At 43.3% G+C, this 24,339-nt stretch overlaps 1 protein-coding gene across 1 annotated transcript in view; it reads left to right on the top strand.

The window, feature by feature from the left end:
* Positions 1–14,030: 14,030 nt before the first annotated feature.
* The window catches only part of MCPH1 (microcephalin 1), a 238,927-nt gene continuing 228,618 nt past the window's right edge, over positions 14,031–24,339 (top strand). Inside the window, exons 1-4 of the mRNA XM_018567597.1 lie at positions 14,031–14,085; positions 14,711–14,802; positions 14,879–14,997; positions 17,234–17,321. Coding sequence (XP_018423099.1) covers positions 14,031–14,085; positions 14,711–14,802; positions 14,879–14,997; positions 17,234–17,321 — 354 coding nt within the window. The remainder of the gene's footprint in view (positions 14,086–14,710; positions 14,803–14,878; positions 14,998–17,233; positions 17,322–24,339) is intronic.

The following is a 24,339-nucleotide window of genomic DNA, read 5'->3' as shown; positions in this document are numbered from 1 at the left end:
TGCTGGTGATACACGCGAATGGGGGGATGGTCCTGGGGGGTACTCTACATCATCTCCCAGACCAGTTCTGGCTCTGTCTGGTGTCCCACCCAGCTCTTGGCAACCAGTGACATCACTGGTTGCCAGGAGCTGGGCAGAACACTGGCCAGAGTGTCCCAGGTTGCTAATACCCGGGTGGGGAGAAGTGTATGGCCCTTACACATTTCCCTGCCCTGCTCTCAGCAACTTGGGATGTTCTGGCTAGAAAAGGGGGCAACAGACACACTGCAAACATTGTTCAGCAGAGCGGCATGCCCCTTCCCCCCCCCATGTGTTTTTTGCATAAGGATTAATTAGTACTCAGTACTTCATATGCATGGGTATACACTGAGTGGCCATTATTATGACCACCTGAAGTTTGTAGGCTAATTAGCTTTAATTTCGCGCTGAAGTTGCTAGAGAGCCAGACCATTATAAATAGGGAAGCAGGTTGTTTACCACGACAGTAAAAGTGATTTTTTTCTAAAGATATGGGTAAACAACGTAATTTAACAGCCTTTGAACGTGGGATGATTGTTGGCGCTAGTACCATGGAGCGAGTATCAGCAAAACAGCAGAATTTGTTAAATGTTCAAGAGCAGCTTTTGTTAAAGTGTTTAAAGACTGGACTGTCAGCCGAAAATCTGGGTCTGAACGTGCGAATTGTGGCCGTCAGCGACTAGTCAATATTGGGGCAGAACGGAGAGTGGCAAGACTGGTACAAGACAACAGAAGGGCAACAATGCAGTGTCAGATTCCTCGCATCACCTTTCAACATCGCGTGGAGTCAGGAGGCGGCCCAACGAAGTAATCTCGTGGAGTTATCTTGTGGCCCACGAAGTACTGATGGGGTGGTCATAATAATCTGGCCACTCAGTGTATATACATATCTGTTTGCACAGGGTTTACAAGTACTTAGCACTTTTAAAAGTTTCAGTACATTTTTATACATGTATATTATCACGTACTGATTTGTATATACCTGGGTTGGCTGGATAGTATTAGTGTGTTAAGGATCAGTAAGCATTCAGAACATATACATGCATTTGTTTGTACTGGATTCATAAGCACTCATCACCTTTGAACGTTCTCCATGTAATTTGAACTGAACAAAGAGATACAGTATATCTATATATTAGTACATATACAAATTTGAATGCACTTAGCTGGTTAGGTATTTAGTGTATAGTTGTGTTTTGTTTGTTTTTTGGGTAGGGGGCTATGAGTAGGATTACCTTGAAAGAAAAAGATGTTAGTTCCTGGCTATCATTCTGACCCCTCTATCTTAAATGCTTTAAGACGCTGACCCTTAACAAATATGCATATAAGTTCTTATGACTTTACTGATCTGTATGCATTGTCTTGGGTCAGTAATTCCAAAAGTATTGAAACCAGAAGATTAGCATGACTACCAGGAGACTAGCCCTTTCAGGACAAGCTCAGCACTGGCAGCCTTATATTTTACTCATGACAGGTTTAAGATAAAGCTTTTTACATTTATAATGTGGTAAATGTGTTGTCGGCAAAAGTTACATGCTAAGAATATTGGCAAATATTGAAATTACAGTTTGGATATGAAGGGAATGTTCAGGAGACAACAAAGATGCAGGAGACACAGTCGTTGGTGTTGAGTCTGTGCTTTCACACGGGCATTCTGTTTGAAAGCCTATTGATTGCCATTGATGGCTTACACATTAACTGTGTAGGATATATGTATAATGTCCGTATTGTGAATGCAAATCTGGCCATAAACTGGTAGATTTGTGTGTGGACATTAATGTAAACAAATTTCCTCAGGACATTCACTAATACCATAAGAGACTTAATGAATGTCATTCGAAATTTTGTCTAGTTTTAACATTCGATTTTGGAATTGATGTATTTTCCATCCTGCTCCTTCCATTTTTTTTTCCAACTACTGTTGAAAATGATTGTCAATTTGACCCCATTAACTTTTAGAAAATTGAACGAACGTTCCAAAAACAATTTTCTTTCAACAACGTTCTATTGGCTTATGGCCAGCTTAACTTTTCTATCCTGTATATTTGTTTCTCACAAAACAATAACATTCTTGTAAAATAAAAAATATGAATAAAAAAAGGCATGCTCGGGGAGCTGGAATTGTATTCTTGGGGTTCTTTATGACTTTGTAGCCAGACTCTATGAAATGTGATATTTAGGAAAAGACCCAAGTTGAAATAAAATGAGACATTGCTGGATTCTTGTACATTAAACTGAAAACATTTATTTCATTTATAAGTTGTGTAGTGTATTCATTTTACCCTTTGCATACCTTCATATACATTTATGTGCACAAAACAGTCCTCGAACAGCTCACCATTGAGGGGGTGGCAACCTGTTTGGTCCCCATTGGGGAGGCAGGTAGGTTGTACATTACCCGATGCCTATTATTGTTGAACACTGGTTCTTTTAAAGACCCCCCCTTTATCTGGGCCCCCTTTCAAAACACCCCAAGTGACTAACTTTTGGGCAATTAAGCCAGATATTGTCCACAAACTCACAACCCCCGTGCAATAGAGACACCAGTCTGCCTGACTGGTGTGCTGGGTTGGTAATGGAGGTACCATTTTTTTTTTTTTTTAGTTTTGTAAAAGAAAATTAAACATTAGCCCCTCTAAATGCAGAAACTATGTTAAAATATAGGTTCAGCACCTCTATGGACAGTTTCCACCTTATTTAATTTTCATTGTAAAATGCAATGGTTTACTACCTAAGCTTGACATGTACACAATTAGCGTGTTTGGCAAAATATCTGAAATGTGCAGTAAATGTGACAATCAATGTTATAAGTAGGGTGAATAAAACAAAAAGAAACATTTTCTAGTGACCTGACCAGATGCCAGTAAATGTTATTTGACACTGTAAAGATGCAGGGGAGCATGACTGGTGAATATGCTTTTAATAAGGCAAACATCTTTATTGATGTGCTTTTTATGTACATGTATAAGAAACACTATCTAAAAGACTAAGAGGGTTATTCACAAGAGGGTGAAGAGTTTTTAGAAGGCAGGAGAACAATCTAGGACAACATAGTTGAACTGGATAATTTTTCCAAATCAGCTATGTTGTCCTAGATTGTTCGCTTCTCCTGCCTTCTCCAAACTCTTCACCCTTTTGTGAATAACCCTGTAAGTTTACTTTTCTGACAATGTTTCATGTTATCCCCCATATTTAGGTTGTAACATGAAACATGGTCACATTGCAATCCTTCCTTTGACAGAATCTGTAAATGGAGAGTTGCATGTCCCCCTCGCCACTGTGGCAGTGAGTTCTCAACAGAATACAAATGTGGTGATGTCATTGCACTTGTAGTCCATTGACACTTGCTTCCATGTTACTAAACGTCAGTATCTCGGTACGGACATGGACAGGAGCCAGAGAATAGCTCCCACAATCCAAAAATTGCAGTTGCAATGCTGTGCTGGCTCCTACGCAAAAAGAATTATTGAGGATGCACCTAAATTTTGGCCGCCAAAACATATCAGCCGAAAATGACACTTTTGGCAAATAGGGGTGCATCCCTGTTTTCTCTCCTCCCCACTGGGTGCTGCTCTCTGTCTCAGGGGGAAGAGAAAAACTGTCACAGGAGGCCTTGTGGTGCGGGAGGAGAGCTCTGTGAGTGGCCCGCGCCTTTCCTCCCCGCACCGCTCAGTCTCCTGTCACAGATCAGGAGGGCGGCAGTGTGTGGGCAGGGACAGCGGTCAGCTGTCACAGGAGGCTGGGCCGTGGTGTGTCCTGGCAGGAATACCAGACCTCGTGCAAAACAAGGAACAGAGATTCGTGTCCATGACAAAATTAAGGTTTATTCAACATATGTTGGGCAGGATAGCCAGCGTACTACACCCAAAAAAGAATTACATTAATTTCTAAGCAAAGGCACATTAGCATAATTCATGAGATACATCCCAGTGGCATCCAACACTGGGCCGGCACGGAAATACAAATCATTTAATAATATTTGATTATTTATCACAGTTTTTAAACAATGAACTCTCTTAAACCTTAGTGCCAGCATTTTTTCTTGTTAACTACACCGGAACAGTATTTGAAGTCTGCCAGATGACCCCGCTCGGAACGCCGCCCACCGGAGCAGCAGTGACGCGACGCTCGGCGAGGTAAGTAAGAAGAAACCTGACCAGCTTGAGACGTTGACTCAAGTATAAGCCGAGGGGGGGACTTTTCAGCAGAAAAAATGGGCTGAAAAACTCGGCTTATACTCGAGTATATACGATAGTTCTTTTGGGGCGGGCGACTCAGTCTGGTGTCTGACACTATATTATATTTGGGAGCATTTGTCGTCTTATCAGCTGCCCACACACGGGTGTTGCCAATAACAGGAAATCCTTGAAAAGGGCCTGTAATCCACAGACTGATACATATTTTGCAGGGTCTGCAGAAATATGTCCTTGCAGACCCTGCAAAAATAAAACTATTGATCTCTACAAACCTTGGGACTTATGTATAACAAGATGGAGTCTCGAATATCAAGGTGGATTATTTAGCTTAATCAACTTTTCCACCTCAGGTGTGGGGGAGGAATCAGCTGTCAGATCGAGCTCTCCTCCCCGCACCGCTGAGTGTTTATAAATAATTGAGAACAGAGTATGTTTACTGTGTCCCCAATTACAAATGAATGGGAGTGATCTACATCACTTCCAGTTCATTTATGAAAGGGGATATAATAAACATACTCTGTCCTCAAGTTATGAATGAACAGCAACACTCAGTATAGAGGCTTCCTGTTCATTTATAACTGGGGCTGCAGAAAAAGAGATTGAGGACTCTGTGTCCTCAATATCTTTTTCTGTTTTAAAAGGGAAATATCAGGGGTCTGTTTAGACCTCTGATATTTCCCCAAAGCCCCCAACAGTAAAGTATAAAAATGTAAATATTTAATAAAAAATAACTAAAAAAATTAAAAGTTTATAAAAAAAATTAAAATAAAATATTTACAAAAATGTGAAAAGGTTAGAAAAATAAATAAATTCGGTTTTGAAAATGTAATTTTGGTGCACCTCTAGAAATAATAGAATCACATTTTTTTTCTTTTCTGAAGAAGTGTGAATGTATTATTTTTTTCAGAAGGTAGAATTTCCATTCAATTTCTAACATCACTTTTCAGCAGAATTATGGCTGCATTACCACTAGCTAAATAAACATGTAGGGCACATGTTGATGCTTTTGCTATAAAGCTACATTTTCCTTTTTACTGAAACAAATAGTGCAATAGTCCTAGACAGAACATTGAAAACAAATGGCCTAACTGGTTAACAGGTTAAACAAATAGCACTGTGGTTATTATTAACAGTTGCACATTAGAAAATGCTAAAAAAAAACAAAACAAAAAAATACAAGAGAACAAAACGTTCTAGAGAATGTAACAGTTGGCTGTGAACTAATTAGGGATTTTAGCTGTGCAAAAAACTGATTGATTGAAGAGAACAGTCATAATTAAGATACTTGCCTCTGAAGTGGTAGCCATCAAATCAAAGAGCAGGTGCCATATCTGCATGACCTCTTTAGAAATGTTATATTCTGGTGCCCCAGGTGTCATACCATTTCGTGAAAAAAAATAATAATTGTGCCTTCATTGTTCTAACAGATAATTGTGCATTTGATCACTATATAGAAGGTAAGTGTTGTTATTGTTTCATATTAAAATGCTATTCTACATTTTAATTAGACATAAATGATGCCTATTAGGTTTTTTTTCACTTCATGATTATTAAAACAATTAATCATATCAAATAGCTTTAGTATAGTACCTAGTTATTCATTTATTGCTGTTGATTTATATTTATATGACCGTGGAAGGCAGGATGTAAAATTCTTATTGTATTCCTAAGTGATATTTTGATTTTAAAAAAGGTCTTCACTGCTTCACCAAATCTCCTTGCCCTTCATGTAGCATTAGTAAATATTGTAGGTAATTGCAGAAATTTTTTCATGCTGAATAATATTATAATGAAGCAGAACATACTTCATAGTAACCAGTAAGGATGAAAAAGGGAACTGCCATTCCTGTTTTTTAAAGGCGCATGCTTTGTGAGTTCTCATTGTCAACCTGCCTTCGCTACATATAAAATCAGTGATCTTGTTCAGATTAGTTATTTATTTATTACAGGTATTTTTATAGCACCGACAATTTATGCAGCACTTTACATTAGGGATGCACAGATACTTTTCGAGTACCAGTGCAGATACTTGGCATTTTCATGAGAACTACCAGGGTTGCAGCGGTTGCAGCTGGGACCTGGCTCTGGCACTCCACCACTGTCTTGAAATAATTAGTCTGTATTGTTTTAGAAAAACTGTCACATGACAATAAACAAAAATGTATCAGTACTCAGTACTCAGCAAGTACCAGTACTTGTACTGGCAAAACTGGTATCTGCGCATCCCTTTATTTATAAAAACAAAATCATACATTAAAACTGAAATGTACAAATCCCAGGAGCTCCGTGTGCTCCTTACAAATGACAGCTGCCTCCTAACTTTTGAAATGTTCTCTAGTCTAGTCTTGGAGCTCAAAAGTATCGGTACATGTACTCGTACTTGTACCGAGTACTGTACTTGGTATCTGTGCAACCCTACTTTACATAGTTGCACATTCACATCACTCCCTACCCTCAAGGGGCTTACAATCTAAGGTCCCTATCCCACATACATACATAGAGTGACAATTTTTTTAGAGAGGAGCCAATTAACCTACCAGCATGTCTTTGGAGTTCAGTGACTACATAGTGAAGGTAAGTTCAGAATTATACAAAACATAACAATGTCCCAGCACACTTACCAGCCAGCATGCAACAAAATGAATTACACTGTCTAACTATGAGGGTTAAAAACAGAGGATTTAGTTGCACAACATTTGCAAAATATGTCGAATCCACACTGCCTGGTCAAGGCTCTTCTGTGTAGTGTGGGCCTAACTCTAATTTATAAGCCTCCCTCTTGGAGCATATGAAGCAGCAGATAAATGGAATGCAGGTATGCCTGGAGGTAGCCCACTCCTCCTTAAAGGCATAGGAACACACTGGAAGATGGTAAGTGTGTATGGACATTTTTGTGTTTTGTATTGTTGCAAGCCCTTCCATGTGCACCTTACTTTTAAATGAGAACTATGGGGTTAAGGCTTTTCCCCATAGTTCTCCTTAGGGTAACGGGAGGACACAAACTAGCGTCCTCCCGTCACCCTAAGCTCAGTATACCGTGAGCTACAGCTCGCGGTATACTGAGGCGACACAGTATACCGCAAGCTACTGCTCGCGGTATACTGAGACGCCGCAGCTGAAGCGGATCCCGACAATTATGTCTGGATCCGCCCAGCTGCATGAGTGACAGCTGGCTCTGCCTATCTAGAGGCAAAGCCAGCTGTACTTGCCCCCTCCCCGTCCGATCCGCCAGTCAGCGCTGGAGGATCGGAGATGGGAGGGGGAATCGAGCCCCTCCCCTGTCATGGCAGAGAGCTGTGACAGGATCAAGAGTTGAGCGAACGCCGGTATGTGTTCGCTCACCTCCCGATCTACTGAGCCGACCTGTGACAGTCTCATTATCACAGGTCGGCTAGAACTATGAGGTGATTGAAAAGCACTCACCTCATAGTTCTCCTTTAAGGCTAATTATAAATTGGGGTTGTGGTTTGCCATTTTTGTTTAGCTTGGCTGTATTTAGTGTGGAGATTCAGTGCAGGCTTCAGCTTACATTTTTATGCGCTGGGCTTCCAGTATGTCCCTATGTCTTTGAGGAGGAGTGGGCTACCTCCAGGCATTCCTGCATCCAGCGTACTGTATCTACTGCTTCCTATGCTCCAATATGGAGTTTCTCAAAGATTAGTTAGGACCACACTACACAGAGGAGCCTTGACAAGGCTTCCACATATTTTGCAACTGTTGTGCAACTAAAACCTCTGTTTTTATTGCATACTGTTAGACAGTGTAACTTGTTTTGTTGCAGGGTAGCTGGCAAGTGTGCTGGGAAATTTCTGTTTTATATTGATGCAAGTCCTTCCATGTGCACCCTGCTTTTAAGGCTAGTTATAAATTGATTTGTGATTGCCGATTGCCGTTTTTATTTAGCTGCGGAATTATAGCCTTGAGCCCAGTGCTTGGAAAAGATCTTCTGGCATACAAGATGAAGTGTGCCCCTCAACACACACACATACGCTGAGGCCAATCATGCATATCAATACATATCATTGCCAGATGGGTGCAGGATGCCACCATATGGTCTATGGAAAAGCATACAGGATGTGGTTAAACCTGATTCAGTCATAATGATCATAGTAAAACAGAGACAGTTCTTCAAAATATTGTGATAACTACTATTGTTTTCCTCCATTTAAGAGCTTATAATTCATTGAAAGTATTAATGAAGTTCGATAATTCCACAAAAAGCAAAACCAGCGCCAGATAGGAACCTCCTTCAGCCACAAATTGAATCTTGTGTTCCGTTACAGATGAGGGATTACACTGTGTGAAACATAAAAAAGAAACACCGGGCACCTTTCCTGGTGCAAATAATCCTTTTATTTGTTTATAAAGATTAAAAGTGATAAATGGTACTCACAAAAGAGGTGGATAAAAAGCGTGTTGGACATAAATCTCAGGATACATGCAGATTCCTAGCAGTCAGAGAAAACAATCCAAATATGCAGCAGAAACAAGCTGACTCAGCTGAACGCATTTTCGGGGAGTTTCCCCTTCCTCAGAGCTGGCTGAATGCGTAGAGGGGAGTTTCCCCTTCCTCAGAGCTGGCTTTTATTAATGAAGTTCAATTAAGGGTTCTTTTGAAATGTCTATATACAAGAGGAGCCATGAAATACTTGACACGCTTGAATAATGGGTATTGTAAGAAATCAGAGCTTAAAGCTGGCTATACATCAGTAGAAATTCATTGAAATTTTCAGAAATTCATTGAAATTATTTTTAGAACATTTGTTCTTTTTTTCTAATTTGGTCCAATAGATTGTTTTCACCAAGACAAAATATAAGGGAAATACAAACTTTTACAGCTGTCCTAAGAACACGAGGGGAAATATTCCAATGAGGACAATGGTGTGGTGATCATTGTTTAAAGGAGAACTATGAGGTGAGTGATTTTCACTCATCCTCACAGTTCTAGCCGACCTGTGACAATGAAACTGTCACAGGTCGGCTCAGTAGATCGGGAAGTGAGCAAACACATACCGGCGTTCGCTCACTTCTCGATCCTGTCACTGCAGAGAGCCGTGACTGGATTCCCCCCTCCCCTGTCCGATCCTCCAGCGCTGACTGGCGGAACGGACGGGGGAGGGGGCAGGTACAGCTGGCTCTGCCTCTAAATAGGCAGAGCCAGCTGTCACTCACGCAGCTGGGTGGATCCAGACATAATTGTCGAGATCTGTTTCAGCTGCGGCGTCTTAGTATACCGTGAGCTGTAGCTCGCGGTATACTGAGCTTTGGGTGACGGGAGAACGCTAGTTTGTGTCCTCCCGTTACCCTTAGGAGAACTATGGGGAAAATCCCTAACCCCATAGTTCTCCTTTAAGATAGCAATTCCCCTCACTTCAACGAGATATCCTTTCACATCCTGTTGCATGTCTAGGGCAGGAAGTGAAGGGAAATCTCAACAGCAGGACATAGACAGCTAAAAATTATCTCATATGGGCTTTTACTCTTCCTTACGCCATCCAAAACTAAAATGAAAGTTTTGGCTACACATACACTTCATTCTTCATAAGGACAATGTGAATGTGGCATGTTTTGTTCTAAGTAAACTCTTTTAGAATTTGTAGAATTATTTTAGCAGCACTTAAATATCATGGATTCTTTTTACCTTCACCAGGGCAGTAAGAGAAGAAAATGTTCCGAGCATCTGCTTACATTAATTGGGAGATTAATTCAAAACAAGTACAAACCGCTCCCCAGCAAACTTTCAGGCTAGCCAGTAACAAAAAACAAACTAATCTGTTTAACTACTCAGGTTAAAAATAGAGGTTTTAGTTACATACATCTATGAGGAAGCCACGCTGCAATGTCAAGGCACCTCTAATATGTGTGGTCCCTAACTTCCCAACTTTGGGGCCTATATATTTTTGATTGCAAGCTGTCACAGTGAACTCTTTTTTTTGTTTTGAGTCTGCAGCCAGGCAAAACTACATGGAGCATCTGAGGCACACCGCTAATGACACTAGCCCAGTCTGAGAGGGCACCATTTATTGATACTCTCTGTACCCGTTCGTTTAGTCAGTTCTCTATCCATGTACACACCCTTCCATCTATGCCCATAGCTCTCAGCTTGTATAATACGCGTTTATGAGGTATCGTACCGTAAGTGAGATTAAACTTAAGAGTTCAAGCTTAAAAATACATTCAAATACCTTAACTATTAATAAAAATTTGACTTGTGAATAACTCAGCTGTAAATCCTCAAACCATCTCTGTATTGGCGCTGCCACTGTCCTTCCTTCTGGAGTGTGGCCACTCAAGTTTAGTATGCTAATTTGTAAAAAGTAACATTAACCAAACCTTTGTGAGAGATCCACTTTAAAGTGACACTAAACTAAGGCGTTAAATCTTAAAAACACATGCAAGTACCTTAACTATTAACAAAAACGTATCTTATTTGTGTATCACTCAGCTGTAGATCCTCAAATCATCTCTGAATTGGTGCTGACACTGTCCTTCCTTCTGGAGGGTGGCTACTTTTGTTCCCCATGGTCCCTGTGTGTGTTGTAAAGTAGACACAGCTCCAAGCTTGCTCCCGTGATGGACTACAATCTCAATACAATTTAGTAAACTAAAGGTGAGATTGTAGTCCATCACAGGAGCGAGCTTGGAGCGGTGGCTACTTTACAACACACACTGAGACCAAAAGTAGCCATGTTCCAGAAGGAAGGACAATGTCAGGACAAATTCAGAGATGATTTGAGGATCTATAGCTGAGTGATACACAAATAAGATACATTTTTGTTAATAGTTAAGGTACTTGCATGTGTTTTTAAGATTTAATTCCTTAGTTTTGTGTCACTTTAACAAAATGGTGAAGGCAGCTACATGGCTTCATATTGGAACTGCAAATAATATATAGAAACCATAACGGGAAGATGATGATGTAGCTAGTGATAGTGTTGGTGTTAGAGCCAGTGCAAACATTTCTGGAGTAGGTCTGGAAGCCCCTGCAGTAGGAGCTTATGATTTGTTTAGGCTCCAGAGCAAGAATGGAGCTGAAGATCAACTGCTGGAGCTATTCAGGAATTGGTAAACATAGAGCACTCTTAACTTTAGTTAAGAGGCAGAGGTAAGCATGATCAATCATATGCAGAGAGATCAAAGCCTAAATTCATGCAAAACCTTTTCTGTAAAGCATGTTGCTTTACCATTCAGCCACAACACACTCCCTAAACAGTCTAATTACTTTCTTAAAAATACAAAAAGGCAGTTATAAGTGTCCTTTAAAATAACTTTTACAGAATTCTCTCTGCGGTAATCATGCAGCAGTACATCAACCTATTCTAACAGGGTTAGGCCACCTTAGACTTGTCACTTGACGGGAAGAAGTTTAAAGAAAATGCCACACAGATTGTTTGATCACAAAAGGCAATTCTGCCTTCTGACAAATAGTAACTAAAAAGCAGCAGAAAATAGCAAAACACTCACTTGTGATTTAGCAAGTGAAGAACAGTAAAGTAATCATTGTTACAGTGTAGACTGGTGTTTAGACAGCCAAGTGCATTACGGGAAATAGGAAACCTGGTTGAAAATGTGCGACGCCTGCCAAAATCAAAGAAAAATATCTGTCATGATTTCCCTTAGATGAGCAAACTAAAATGTAAGCAAGTCATCTCAATGCCAATTTAAAGCACTTAAACCCCTTTCACTGCCACATTCCTATTTCGGATATTACACTTCAAAGGTTCCTTAATATAAAATGGCACCATTCACATGCAAAATACTGCATTTATTAATGAAAAAATAATAGCATTGTTTTCAAAAGGAAATTCCTCCGCAAAACATCTGAAGCTTTTGTCTCTGGTAACAATAAACAGATATTCATAGTGTACTTCATAGCAGTTCTAGGCTGATAGATTAGAGGTCCACAGGAGGAAACAGATTGTAGGGGATTGCTGAAGGACCATAGCTGACAAAGAAAGTTATTTTAAGGCTCTTCTTATTCATGCATAAGTGCACAGTACAGAAGACCATTCATTTATGCATGGACACATATAATGACACACTGACAAAAAAAATTAAATACAGATGGGACATATTATATAAAACTATAGAAAGTAATGAAAAACTAAAAATGAGACTAAAGTTGAGTGTTTACATACAACTGTGAAGCAAGCTATAAAAAGTGCCAGAAATGTTATAGCTTTCAATGTTGTGTTCAAGTTGAAGTGAATCTGTCACAAAAGTGTGCATTTTAAACCCATTCCTACCTAGTCCAACACCCAAGTCTTCCTATTGGTAAATGAGGATTGCATGTCACAATAAACAGCAGAAGTATAGCTTTTTCAATGTAGTTCTTAAACACAAGTACAACTTTTCAAAAAAATATATGCCTTTAATTATTAAAACCGGCCCTTGAGCTAAGGTTAAGTGACATTTTGCCAGTGTCCTCTACCTCTGTGATCAGACTGCAACATTGTAACTTAGTAGCAAGTCACGAGGTGAGAGGCACTATTACATCATATACGCATGTGAGGCAGGCTTTGCATTTACACTAAGCTACTTGTAAAATAAAAAAATCAGTTCCACAGCCAAATGTGTACTACCTCCGGGTACTCTGATTTCCTCCCACACTCCAAAGACATGCTGGAAGGTTAATTGGCACCTCTCAAACACTGTCCCTCGTATGTATACATGATAGGGACCTTAGATTGTAAGCTCCATATGGGCAGGGACTGATGTGAATGTGCAACTATGTAATGCGCAGCATAAAAATTTCGGCGCTATATAAATAGGGCTGATTCACACCATAAACAGTGCGTTCCAGAGTGGTCAGCGTCTGGAACGCACACTGTATTGCATTCTGGCTGGCTTCCTGCGTTCAGGGGCGTGGCATTGAAGTCAATGGCACCCCAGCCACGCCCTCTGCCCGCAGTGTGATCGCCTGCACTGCAGTGCTTACAGCATTTTTGCAGATCGCACTGGACCGAAATGCAGGCACTGATGGGCAACGTGTTCTGGTGAAGGTGATCGCACTGCAGATGAGGGGAGTTTCTGCAGTGCCGTTCAATTTAATGCACCGCCATGCCCCCTCCCGCCCCAAAACGCAGAGCTGGCCAGGATGCGATCGCACTGGAAACCGGAACAGACTGGGGCTGGTGTGAACTGGCCCCAAATAAATCAACTTACATTTTGTTTAATTCTACAGATTTTATTTTATATGAATAACACTTTGAGACTCTGCCACAAAGAGTCTGTTTATGTACTTGATGTTACGAGGTGACAACACTCTGCCCCTCACCCTGTCACATGAGTTTAAAATGGAGACAAGTAGCCATGGAAACACATGGCGTGCAAGTGTGTTCTGCAGCTGGCACCCTCAGAAAGCTAGTCCAGGGCAATGATGTGCAGCCACTTTTGAAGTGTGCCTGAAGGCAGGAAGTGGCTGCAAATATGCTGCTGGAGCTCAATGGCATTAATAAGCAAGATATGAAGAAAACATAGCAATTGCTTCTCATATACGAAGCTTTATCAGACTAAATGTAATCCAGTTAGGATTTAGATCTACAGTAATTACAATCCCTGAGTTCTGTGTACATTCCTTATTTATGCCTGTCACATTCCTGACGTGTTCGGAGATCTCATTATTCCTACATACAGTAAACCCGTAGAGCTCAATCACACACAGCACAGCAGGACGCCCTTCCACTGAACACATTCCCCCACCTTCCCCCGCAGTGTACACGTGTGGTTCTGGTGGCGCTTTGCTGATGACGTCACGAGGGCGGAAGTAGGGTTTGAAGCTGTGGCGGGTGAGCAGCGCTAGAAGCTGCAAAGTTCATGGAGGTAGTAGAGACCTTGTCACCAGCCTACGGCGCGGGCAGTGTCCTTACAGGTAATGCCAACGCCTGTCACTCTAGGATGGATGTAGTTTGTGCAAAGAGGGACTGTGCATGATAGAACACATAGTGAGTGATATGTGTACATGGAGTCACATGGAGACATTTCCCTAATGTAAGAAGGGCTCATAGTCACTGAGCACACATTGCTTTAATTATTCCAGTCCTAGGAACGGAGTCTCCATCTGGGGAGAAATTCAAATACGTGAAGTGTTTTTTCTGTGCTACTGTACTATGATTTAAGAATAAGGCAAATCATTTTTGTCAAATAATGGAGTTGAAAAGCTGAAGGTTCCTGTACTGCTTGTAGTTCTTGAGTTGGAGGACTCTTTCATCACTATATTCTGCAAACCTCAGCCCTAAGATATACAGGATCGCCTCGCTCCTGTTTAGGTGTGCAGGACGGGCTCGCTCCTGCCTGGGTGTGCAGGACGGGCTCGCTCCTGCCTGGGTGTGCAGGGCGGGCTCGCTCCTGCCTGGGTGTCAACAGTAATTAAATGTGAAAATGCTTGGGACATAAAGGTTAAAAACAAAATAAAAAATGGGCAGACTTGGTGGAACACTTGGTCTTTTTCTCTCTTCTTTCTTTTTAAATGCTTAACATACAGTTTGTTTTTTCAGGTGTCACGGCTTACGTGGAAGTGTGGTCATCCAGCAGAACAGAGAATTACTCTCAATCTTTTATTGAGCAGCTCCTTAACTTGGGTGCAAAGGTAAGAAAATACACACATTTGTCACTAAACTGAAAACCTTTAAGGAATGATTACTGAATACGTTATGTGTTTACAGGTTACAAAGCGATTGAACAAACAAGTCACTCACGTTGTCTTTAAAGATGGCAGTCAAAGCACATGGGACAAAGCAGTTAAAAGTGGAGTAAAACTGGTGTCAGTTCTTTGGGTTGATAAGTGAGTATACCACATTTATCATTAGAGTAATATTATAATAGAGTAAATAGTACACCGGTTTTAAATGCTTAAGTTTCAGTGATTAACTGTTGTGTAATCCAGGGGTCCCCAACCTTCAGGCCGCAGACCAGTAGCGGTCGGCGGCCTGTTAGGACCTGGGCTGCAGTCTCTGCAGTCCTTTTTACTGTTTGCCTGCCCTTAAGGATCCCATGTCTTAGGTTTCCTGACAGCACAGCAGGAGGTCAGCGGCAGACGAGCCAGCTGTATTTACAGCAGCTCCCCATCGCTTGTGTAGTGCTCACCCCCGAAGGAGCCGCTGATCTCCAGTCTGTCTAGGGTATGTTCTTCAGCTGCCCACCCATTAGCATTAACCGCCCTTCTAGTGCCCACAGACTGACGTCCACTCAAGTAGTAAAATGCTGAATAACGTTTTATTGAACATCACTGGGGAGAGAGGGTATAGGGACTTTAAGCTTCCAGAGGTAACTGACAAGAGCTCCAGACTCACCAGACCTGGTTGGCATATCATTGTAGATCCACTGAAGAGGCAGCAGATGGTGACTGAGGTAGCGGATGAACACCGATCCACATCAGGAAAGACACCGACCACACTCCTGAAGTCCTCTTAGTTCCAGGGTACTTCAAGAGCCAGCATTGGTCCTGGGTCTCTTCCTTTATCGGCCACACAGGCCTCCTCCATGTTGGAGGCCTGAGGGAAACCTTTCCCTCTCACCAGCCCATGCCCACCCTCAGGCCTAGCCTAGGGGACAGGCTGAACAGCACCCAGCCCTATTCCATGGCTGGTCCCGGCTAGTCTGAGCACATGGCAAATCCCACCAGTATATGTACCTTATCCTAGCATGCACCACTGGCTGAGAGAAACCCAGTGATTGGCTACTGTACATAAACTACAGTGCCTCTCATTGGCTGTCCCACAATATGACAGTGTCATACTCCACCCAGGGGGTACAGGCAATGTCAGACACCTGGAATTAACTGGACTACAGCCTGGCTAACACTAAATGTCTAGTAGCCACATCACAGAAGTTGATGGTGGCTACACTTGCATTACCGCCTTAGCTTCCCCTCCTGTCAGGTCAGTGGTGGCATTAGATTCTCAAAGAAGTATGAATCCAACTGTAAACTGTGCATGAAAGGGATCTAGTCAAATAGAGAGTCCCACCGCACTCCTGACCGAAAAGCCCCATACAGTGTGGGGGGGTGCTGAAGTGGCCGCAGATGGCGCCACCAAATACTTGCAAAACAGAAAAATGGTCACCAGCACTCCAGGTTTTCTTCAAAACGAAATCCTTTTATTCATTCTCACACGTTTCGGAACCTGTCCGGTCCCTTCATCAGGCAAACAAAAATGAAGAAAACCTGGAGTGCTGGTGACCAATTTTCTGTTTTGAAAGGGATCTAGGGTGTGTGCTCCTTATGAGAAGTCAGAATCCGGACACTTATTTTAGTCTGCGTGTGGCCAGTCACAGTTTTGGTAAGCCCACAAGCTAACCCTAGCCAAAATGAGTAAAAAAACAAACATAGCTGGAGGGCTTCTTTGCAAAGGGGGAAAGATCCAATGATGAGACAGCAGAAGGTTGAAGGTGCCCATCGTACGATAATCGCTGGAAATACCGTAATCGTACGATAATTGGCAGGTGTATGGAATTTGTGCGACCGTTTCTACTGTGCGACCCTTTTGTCTTACGAGCATGTTTTAAAACCAGCCGAAAATCACATGATTTTCGGCAGGTTTGTGGCCTTCTCGTAACACAAATGCCGCATGGGCCAGTGTGCGCAAGCACATACTGCCTGCTCAGCATTGCAGACATCGGAAGCCCTCCCCTCAGCGGGGCGGGTTTGCGATGATCGCAAGTACGATCTGCCTGTCCAAGATGGGCAGATTGTTCGAACTTTTAATTAGCTTACAACCATCGCACAACGAAAGTCTTGCGATGGTTGTAAAGTGTATGGCCAGCTTGAGACTGCCAACAAAAAGAAATCTGCGTTTAAAAAAAATAATATATATCTATATCGATCGATATCGATAGATATTGATAGATATCGATAGATATAATAATGTGTGTGGATATAAGTTTTTATTTTATTTATTTACTGCTTGTTACAAATATATAAATACAAGAATGTCTATAATCTGTCCACAGGTTAGGTTTAAGATTGCACACCTAACCATCTAGTGCTAGCCACAGAATTTTACATTGTTTGCCTTTCTCAGATGTAGGGAAGCAGCTGCTCATGTTGACGAATCCGCATATTCAGCTTTGAATCCAAATGAAGGATTGCCACATCTTATGAGAAAGAAAGTAAGTAAACTAGAGCTGCAACAATTATTCGATAAGTCGATTAAAATCGACGATGGAAAACGTTCTCAGCATTTTCCATCGTCAATTCGTCGCCTAAAATTCAAATTCCCCGCACACCGCTCACGCCACGCCCACGTTGGTTAAGCCGCTCGCGCCACGCCGGTAAACCCGCTTACGCCACACCCACCACACACGCTGAGGACATGCGTCTGGCCCTCTCCTCCCGGTGAGCTTCCCGACTCGCCGCTGCCCGCCGACAACCAAGGGCCCACCGTAATTCATACTAAATGTCTAGTAGCCACATCACAGAAGTTGATGGTGGCTACACTTGCATTACCGCCTTAGCTTCCCCTCCTGTCAGGTCAGTGGTGGCATTAGATTCTCAAAGAAGTATGAATCCAACTGTAAACTGTGCATGAAAGGGATCTAGTCAAATAGAGAGTCCCACCGCACTCCTGACCGAAAAGCCCCATACAGTGTGGGGGGGTGCTGAAGTGGCCGCAGATGGCGCCACCAATTACTTGCAAAACAGAAAAATGGTCACCAGCACTCCAGGTTTTCTTCAAAACGAAATCCTTTTATTCATTCTCACACGTTTCGGAACCTGTCCGGTCCCTTCATCAGGCAAACAAAAATGAAGAAAACCTGGAGTGCTGGTGACCAATTTTCTGTTTTGAAAGGGATCTAGGGTGTGTGCTCCTTATGAGAAGTCAGAATCCGGACACTTATTTTAGTCTGCGTGTGGCCAGTCACAGTTTTGGTAAGCCCACAAGCTAACCCTAGCCAAAATGAGTAAAAAAACAAACATAGCTGGAGGGCTTCTTTGCAAAGGGGGAAAGATCCAATGATGAGACAGCAGAAGGTTGAAGGTGCCCATCGTACGATAATCGCTGGAAATACCGTAATCGTACGATAATTGGCAGGTGTATGGAATTTGTGCGACCGTTTCTACTGTGCGACCCTTTTGTCTTACGAGCATGTTTTAAAACCAGCCGAAAATCACATGATTTTCGGCAGGTTTGTGGCCTTCTCGTAACACAAATGCCGCATGGGCCAGTGTGCGCAAGCACATACTGCCTGCTCAGCATTGCAGACATCGGAAGCCCTCCCCTCAGCGGGGCGGGTTTGCGATGATCGCAAGTACGATCTGCCTGTCCAAGATGGGCAGATTGTTCGAACTTTTAATTAGCTTACAACCATCGCACAACGAAAGTCTTGCGATGGTTGTAAAGTGTATGGCCAGCTTGAGACTGCCAACAAAAAGAAATCTGCGTTTAAAAAAAATAATATATATCTATATCGATCGATATCGATAGATATTGATAGATATCGATAGATATAATAATGTGTGTGGATATAAGTTTTTATTTTATTTATTTACTGCTTGTTACAAATATATAAATACAAGAATGTCTATAATCTGTCCACAGGTTAGGTTTAAGATTGCACACCTAACCATCTAGTGCTAGCCACAGAATTTTACATTGTTTGCCTTTCTCAGATGTAGGGAAGCAGCTGCTCATGTTGACGAATCCGCATATTCAGCTTTGAATCCAAATGAAGGATTGCCACATCTTATGAGAAAGAAAGTAAGTAAACTAGAGCTGCAACAATTATTCGATAAGTCGATTAAAATCGACGATGGAAAACGTTCTCAGCATTTTCCATCGTCAATTCGTCGCCTAAAATTCAAATTCCCCGCACACCGCTCACGCCACGCCCACGTTGGTTAAGCCGCTCGCGCCACGCCGGTAAACCCGCTTACGCCACACCCACCACACACGCTGAGGACATGCGTCTGGCCCTCTCCTCCCGGTGAGCTTCCCGACTCGCCGCTGCCCGCCGACAACCAAGGGCCCACCGTAATTCAAAGTAAGTCACTCGAGATCGGCCGGGAGCTTTTTAATGTTTCCTGCTCCTCTATAGCTGCTAATGTTCTGCAGTGTGCCGCTGTATAATACATTGGTATTCTGCATTGTATTGTATTGTGCATGGTATTCTGCATTGTATAATACAGCGGCACACTGCAGAACACCAGCAGCTATAGAGGAACACCAAATCCCAGCAATAATATATTAAGCAGCCTGTATAATGTATTATTGCTGGGATTTGTTGTTCCTCTATAGCTGCTGGTATTCTCCATTGCACTGTATAATGTATTATTGCTGGGATTTGTAGTTCCTCTATAACTGGTCAGTGGTAATCTGCATTGCGCAGTATAATCATTATACAGCACAATGGAGAATACCACCAGCTATAGAGGGCTACAAATCCCAGGAATAATACATTATGTACAACGCAATGCATAATACCAGCAGTTAGAGGACTACAAATCCCAGCAATAGTACATTATGGTATAATGTACTATTGCTGGCATTTATTGTATTCCTATATACCTGCTGGTATTCTGCATTTCTCCATATAATTATTATACAGCACACTGCAGAATACCACCAGCTATAGAGGACTACAAATCCCAGCAATAATACATTGTATACAGCACAATGCAGAATAACGCCATCTATAGAGGAATACATCAGATCCCAGCAATAATACATTTATATGCAGCACAATGCAGAATAACGCCAGCTACAGAGGGCTACAGATCCCAGCAATAGTACATTATGGTATAATGTACTATTGCTGCATTCCTCTGTAGCTGCTGGTATTCTGCATTGCGCTGCTGTATAATGTACTATATTGCACACCACGCTTTTTTTTTCTACTTCTACCGTGCCAAGCTTGCTCCCGTGATGGACTACAATCTCAATAGAAACTAGTAGTCCATCACTGGAGCCTTTTTTTATCCGATTAAACGATTAATCAAACTTAATAATCGGCTAACTAATCGATTATGAAAATAATCGTTAGCTGCAGCCCTGAAGTAAACTGCTACATGATGTGCCGTAAGGATTGCCCAGCTGAAAGCAGGACAAATTGTCATGTTTTAATGATGTAAATGGTATTTGTTCCTCTCCTGTCAGTTATGTGTTTACAATTGCCTTTTCCTATCGTTTAAGCAGCCAGTAACAGTGGCAGCAAATCAAAACCATAAACCCCGTACTTTTTGTTCTGTATGCATAAAAGATGCGGCTATATTTATTGTTTATTTAGCAAGACTGTTTACCAAATTGCCGTTTAATAATTCAGAACTTTATTTTACATTATTTTGTCGATATTACATTTTGTACTGCAAAGTGTATTGTATGTGAAAGGCACATGCATATAAAATACATTATGTATATAAAAATGCTGTACAAAGTTTTCAGTCTGCCAAGCTTTTTTCTTCTGTAGTGCTGTAAAATCACTGATATGATCAGTAAACTTTGGGCTCTTTGTCAATGCTCTGTATAGGAATTAAATGCCTGAACACAAATATAGGGAAGTGAAATTTGAACTGTAATTTTGTAACGGTATGATGTTGTTGGCAGAATGATAGATAAATGAATGGCTAAGGTGTTGTACACTTATGTAGTCCGATTAGTGTTTAGGCCGATGCTTTATTAATCCTTTCCTGACCAGAGGCCATTGAATCCTAGATGCCTACATCAAATTTAGCAGTGTCTGTCTGCGTCTGTTAACTTGACAACAACTATATGTAGAGCTGCAACAACTAATCCATTAAATCGAGTAAAATCAAGGATGAGAATAGTTGGAAACTATTCCCATCATCGATTAGTTGCTGGCAGCAGAGGTACAAGGGGGAAGCAGCAGGGGATTTCAGAGTCACCGGCCGCAGTCTCTTCTCGCTGCTGGTGCTGGCTGCAGTGGTCTGTGTCCCTTTCAGACCGCTGTAGCCGCCACGAGAAAAAAATAAGGAGCACAGACAGCTGACACTTTGAGATATATGACCAAAAGGAAACAGTTTAAACAAGTGGATATGTTCTCTCCCGGGCCCAGTTTTAAAGCCTGTGTTCTAAGGAATAGAGGGCATCTCTGGAAGCATTATCTTTACTAATGCTGAGAAGTCTACTTCCAGCAAGGTCTATAATCGGACGTGGAAGGCGTACTTTGCTTGGTGTGAGTCTAAAGGCTTTCAGCCCAGGAGCTTCTCTGAGATGGATAATTTATTTCCTGCAGTTGGGTCTGGGCCACTGCTTGGCCCCCAAATGTCATCAAGGGTCATTCTTTTCCAGAGACCATTGGCGTTCCACTCTCTGATCAAGACCTTTGTGCATGGGGTCTTACCTGGCCAAATCCTCTCTATCCCTGTGAAATTTGGTCCTTCTGGTACTTCAGAAAGCCGCCTTTTGAACCTGTTGGAGGCATCCTTCTCACTGCTCTGACTCACAAAGTAGTTTTCCCCAGTCATCTTCCAGGACAGCCATCGAGATATAGGCTCCGCCTGCCTGCAACAGGAAACACATCAACCACATTAAATAAATAGACTCCTCCTTCCATCCCAAGTCAGTTTTTTTTGTGTTTCCGCCGGCTACACAGGGACATCGTAATGTTTGTTGTTTTCAGGGCTCATGGCTGTTTGCCTTAGGGCTGAGCCTACCCTGCTATGCGTTGGGACCTACTCCAGGATTACCTGCTGCAGCGCATACAGGGTTTCCCTATCGGACCCCCATCCGATTCTTGGCCAAGGTTCCCTTCCATCACTCAGGGAAGGCAACCATCCTCCTGCACGTGAGTAGGCGCCAGATGGTGGCCCCCCCTGGTGTACAGCAGTGGCAAGGTGTGATGTAGGAATGCTGAGTCCAGGTTGCGGACATTGGTCTGGCAACGACAGGGGCAGCATAGGAGAGGTACAGGGAGGCTGGAAGAGTCCAGGGGTCCCGGCTACCTTGGCAGTAGGGGGCTCTTACCTGATGGTATGGAGAGCAGGGTCAGTCGACGGCAGCGTGGAGGTGTGGGCCTCGCGCGGCGGGCTGCGTGTCTCTTCGCCCCTTGCTGGTGTCTGTGGTGTGAGCAGGACAGCATGGGAATCCGGCGGGTGACGTCACTGTAGGGTGCGGTCGCCGCCTGGGATACGCGCCGCGTGGTCAGAGCGATGACGCGCTTCCGGTGCGACACTTCCGGGTTCCAGGGCTGCCTCGCGCTGGAGACGCATAAGAGCGGAGGCTCGGTTCCACATTGTCACAGCAGACGCCGCTCGGCCACGACTACTTCAGCTGTACACCATCCATACCGACCTAGACCACATAATGCCGGTGGGGACGTCAGGAGAGGGCCGATAGCGTGGTCGGCAGTGAGCTGCAAGATTCCCATAGATGCCGGACCGGGTGCTGCTACTCCAGATCTGGGAGAGCATGGCACGGGCGCTAAGGTAGGCGAGTTTCTTTGTAGATTCTCCCCTTTCCTTTACCTGGCTTGCATTGGGGGCCTGTTCACAGGGCAAGCTGGGTAGTGTTATGTATAAGATGGTTTGCATGCGGGCAGAGCACTGGCTGATGGCATCACTCTTGTCGTACGCAGGTCAAAGCCACGGAGGATAAGCCCCTCGCTGAAGCAGGTTGCTCACGCCCGAAAGGGAAGAAGTGTGCCTCTTGCTTTGCAAAAATGTCAGCTTCATGGTCCAAACCCTTGTGCAAAGTTTGTTTAGAGAAAATAGTTGCAAAAGAGTCAGCCGGAATGTTTTTAAGGGGCTTTTGGACTCAATGGGAGAGGAAATGGTTAATACATTTCAGTCTTTCAGGTCGGCGCTCCAGACCCCGGTGAGTACACTAGTGGAGACTAGTTTGCCAGGTACTTCGGGGGCAGGTAGCTCTACGGGATACGCAGAGAGTACAGTGAGCAAGCAAGCGCCCAGTGAATCCTCGGGATCTCAGGATGAGTCACAGGATCATGATGAGTCGGAGGGGGAGTTGCGTGGCAGTCCAGCTACGAAATTCCTTTTTCCATCATGTGAGACAGATGAGCTGTTGAAAGCCATAGGGGATACTCTGGATATTAAGGAAGAGTCCACTGAGCTTTCAGTGCATGACAAGCTATATAAGGGGCTCCAGGCAAAGAAAGGACGCACTTTTCCGGTCCACAGATCACTCTCGGACATGATCCAAGTGGAGTGGCAGCACCCAGAAAAGAGAGTGTTTTTTTCTGCTGGTCATAAACGCAGGTTCCCCTTTGCGGAGGAAGATGCAGGTCTTTGGGACAAATGTCCTAAGATAGATGCATCTTTGGCGAAAGTCTCTAAAAAGACTGATCTGTCTTTTGAGGATATGGGAGCTTTGAAAGACCCGATGGACAGGAAAGCGGAGGCTTTGCTCAGGAAAGGATGGGAATCGGCGAGTGCCGGGTTCAAACCTGGTCTGGCTATTACTTGTGTGGCCAGGACCTTGGGGGTGTGGCTGAATCAGCTACAAACCCACCTGGAATCTGGTACAGATCATGACCAGTTGCTAGGTTCCCTCCCGGTGCTGAGTAAAGCTGCCGCTTATATTGCGGACGCCTCTGCAGAAGCAGTCAGATACTCTGCACGGACTACAGCTTTGATCAACTCCTCCAGGAGAGCGTTGTGGCTTAAAACTTGGTCTGGGGATGCAGCTTCCAAAGCGAAGCTATGCGGGTTGCCTTTTAAAGGGGACTTGCTCTTTGGACAAGAACTGGAGGCAGTGCTGGATAGGTCCGCAGATAAGAAGAAAGGCTTCCCACTGCCGCCCAAGCAGCAGGGGAAGAAGTTTTTTCGTGGCCAAAGGGGGCAGAATTTCCGCAAAGACAAGAGGGGCTTCTATGGCAAGAAGCAGGACCAATCTAAACCATGGGCTTTTAACAAAGGGAAGTCTAAAGGCAGTTTCCTCTTTAACCCCCCTCAGCAGCCCAATAAATCGCAATGACCGGTTGCTCAGGGTGGGAGGAAGATTGGGGAAATTCTTGCCACTCTGGGGGAAGCTGACCAGCAACAAATTAATTTTGGAGCTGGTACTGCACGGCTACAAAGTAGAGCTGACGGAACGACCCCCGTCGAGGCTTCTGATTACTTCCCTGTCCAAAGACCGGAGGAGATCAGAGGCAATGACGGGGGCCCTTCAGGAGCTGTGGGACCAGGGGGTCATTATGAGAGTACGGCTTCGGA

Source organism: Nanorana parkeri, unplaced genomic scaffold (genome assembly GCF_000935625.1).
Source record: "Nanorana parkeri isolate BGI_ZX_2015 unplaced genomic scaffold, ASM93562v1 scaffold1071, whole genome shotgun sequence".
NCBI lineage: Eukaryota > Metazoa > Chordata > Amphibia > Anura > Dicroglossidae > Nanorana > Nanorana parkeri.
The sequence above is the reverse complement of the archived record's forward strand: the minus strand, read 5'-3'. Positions and strand labels throughout refer to the sequence as shown.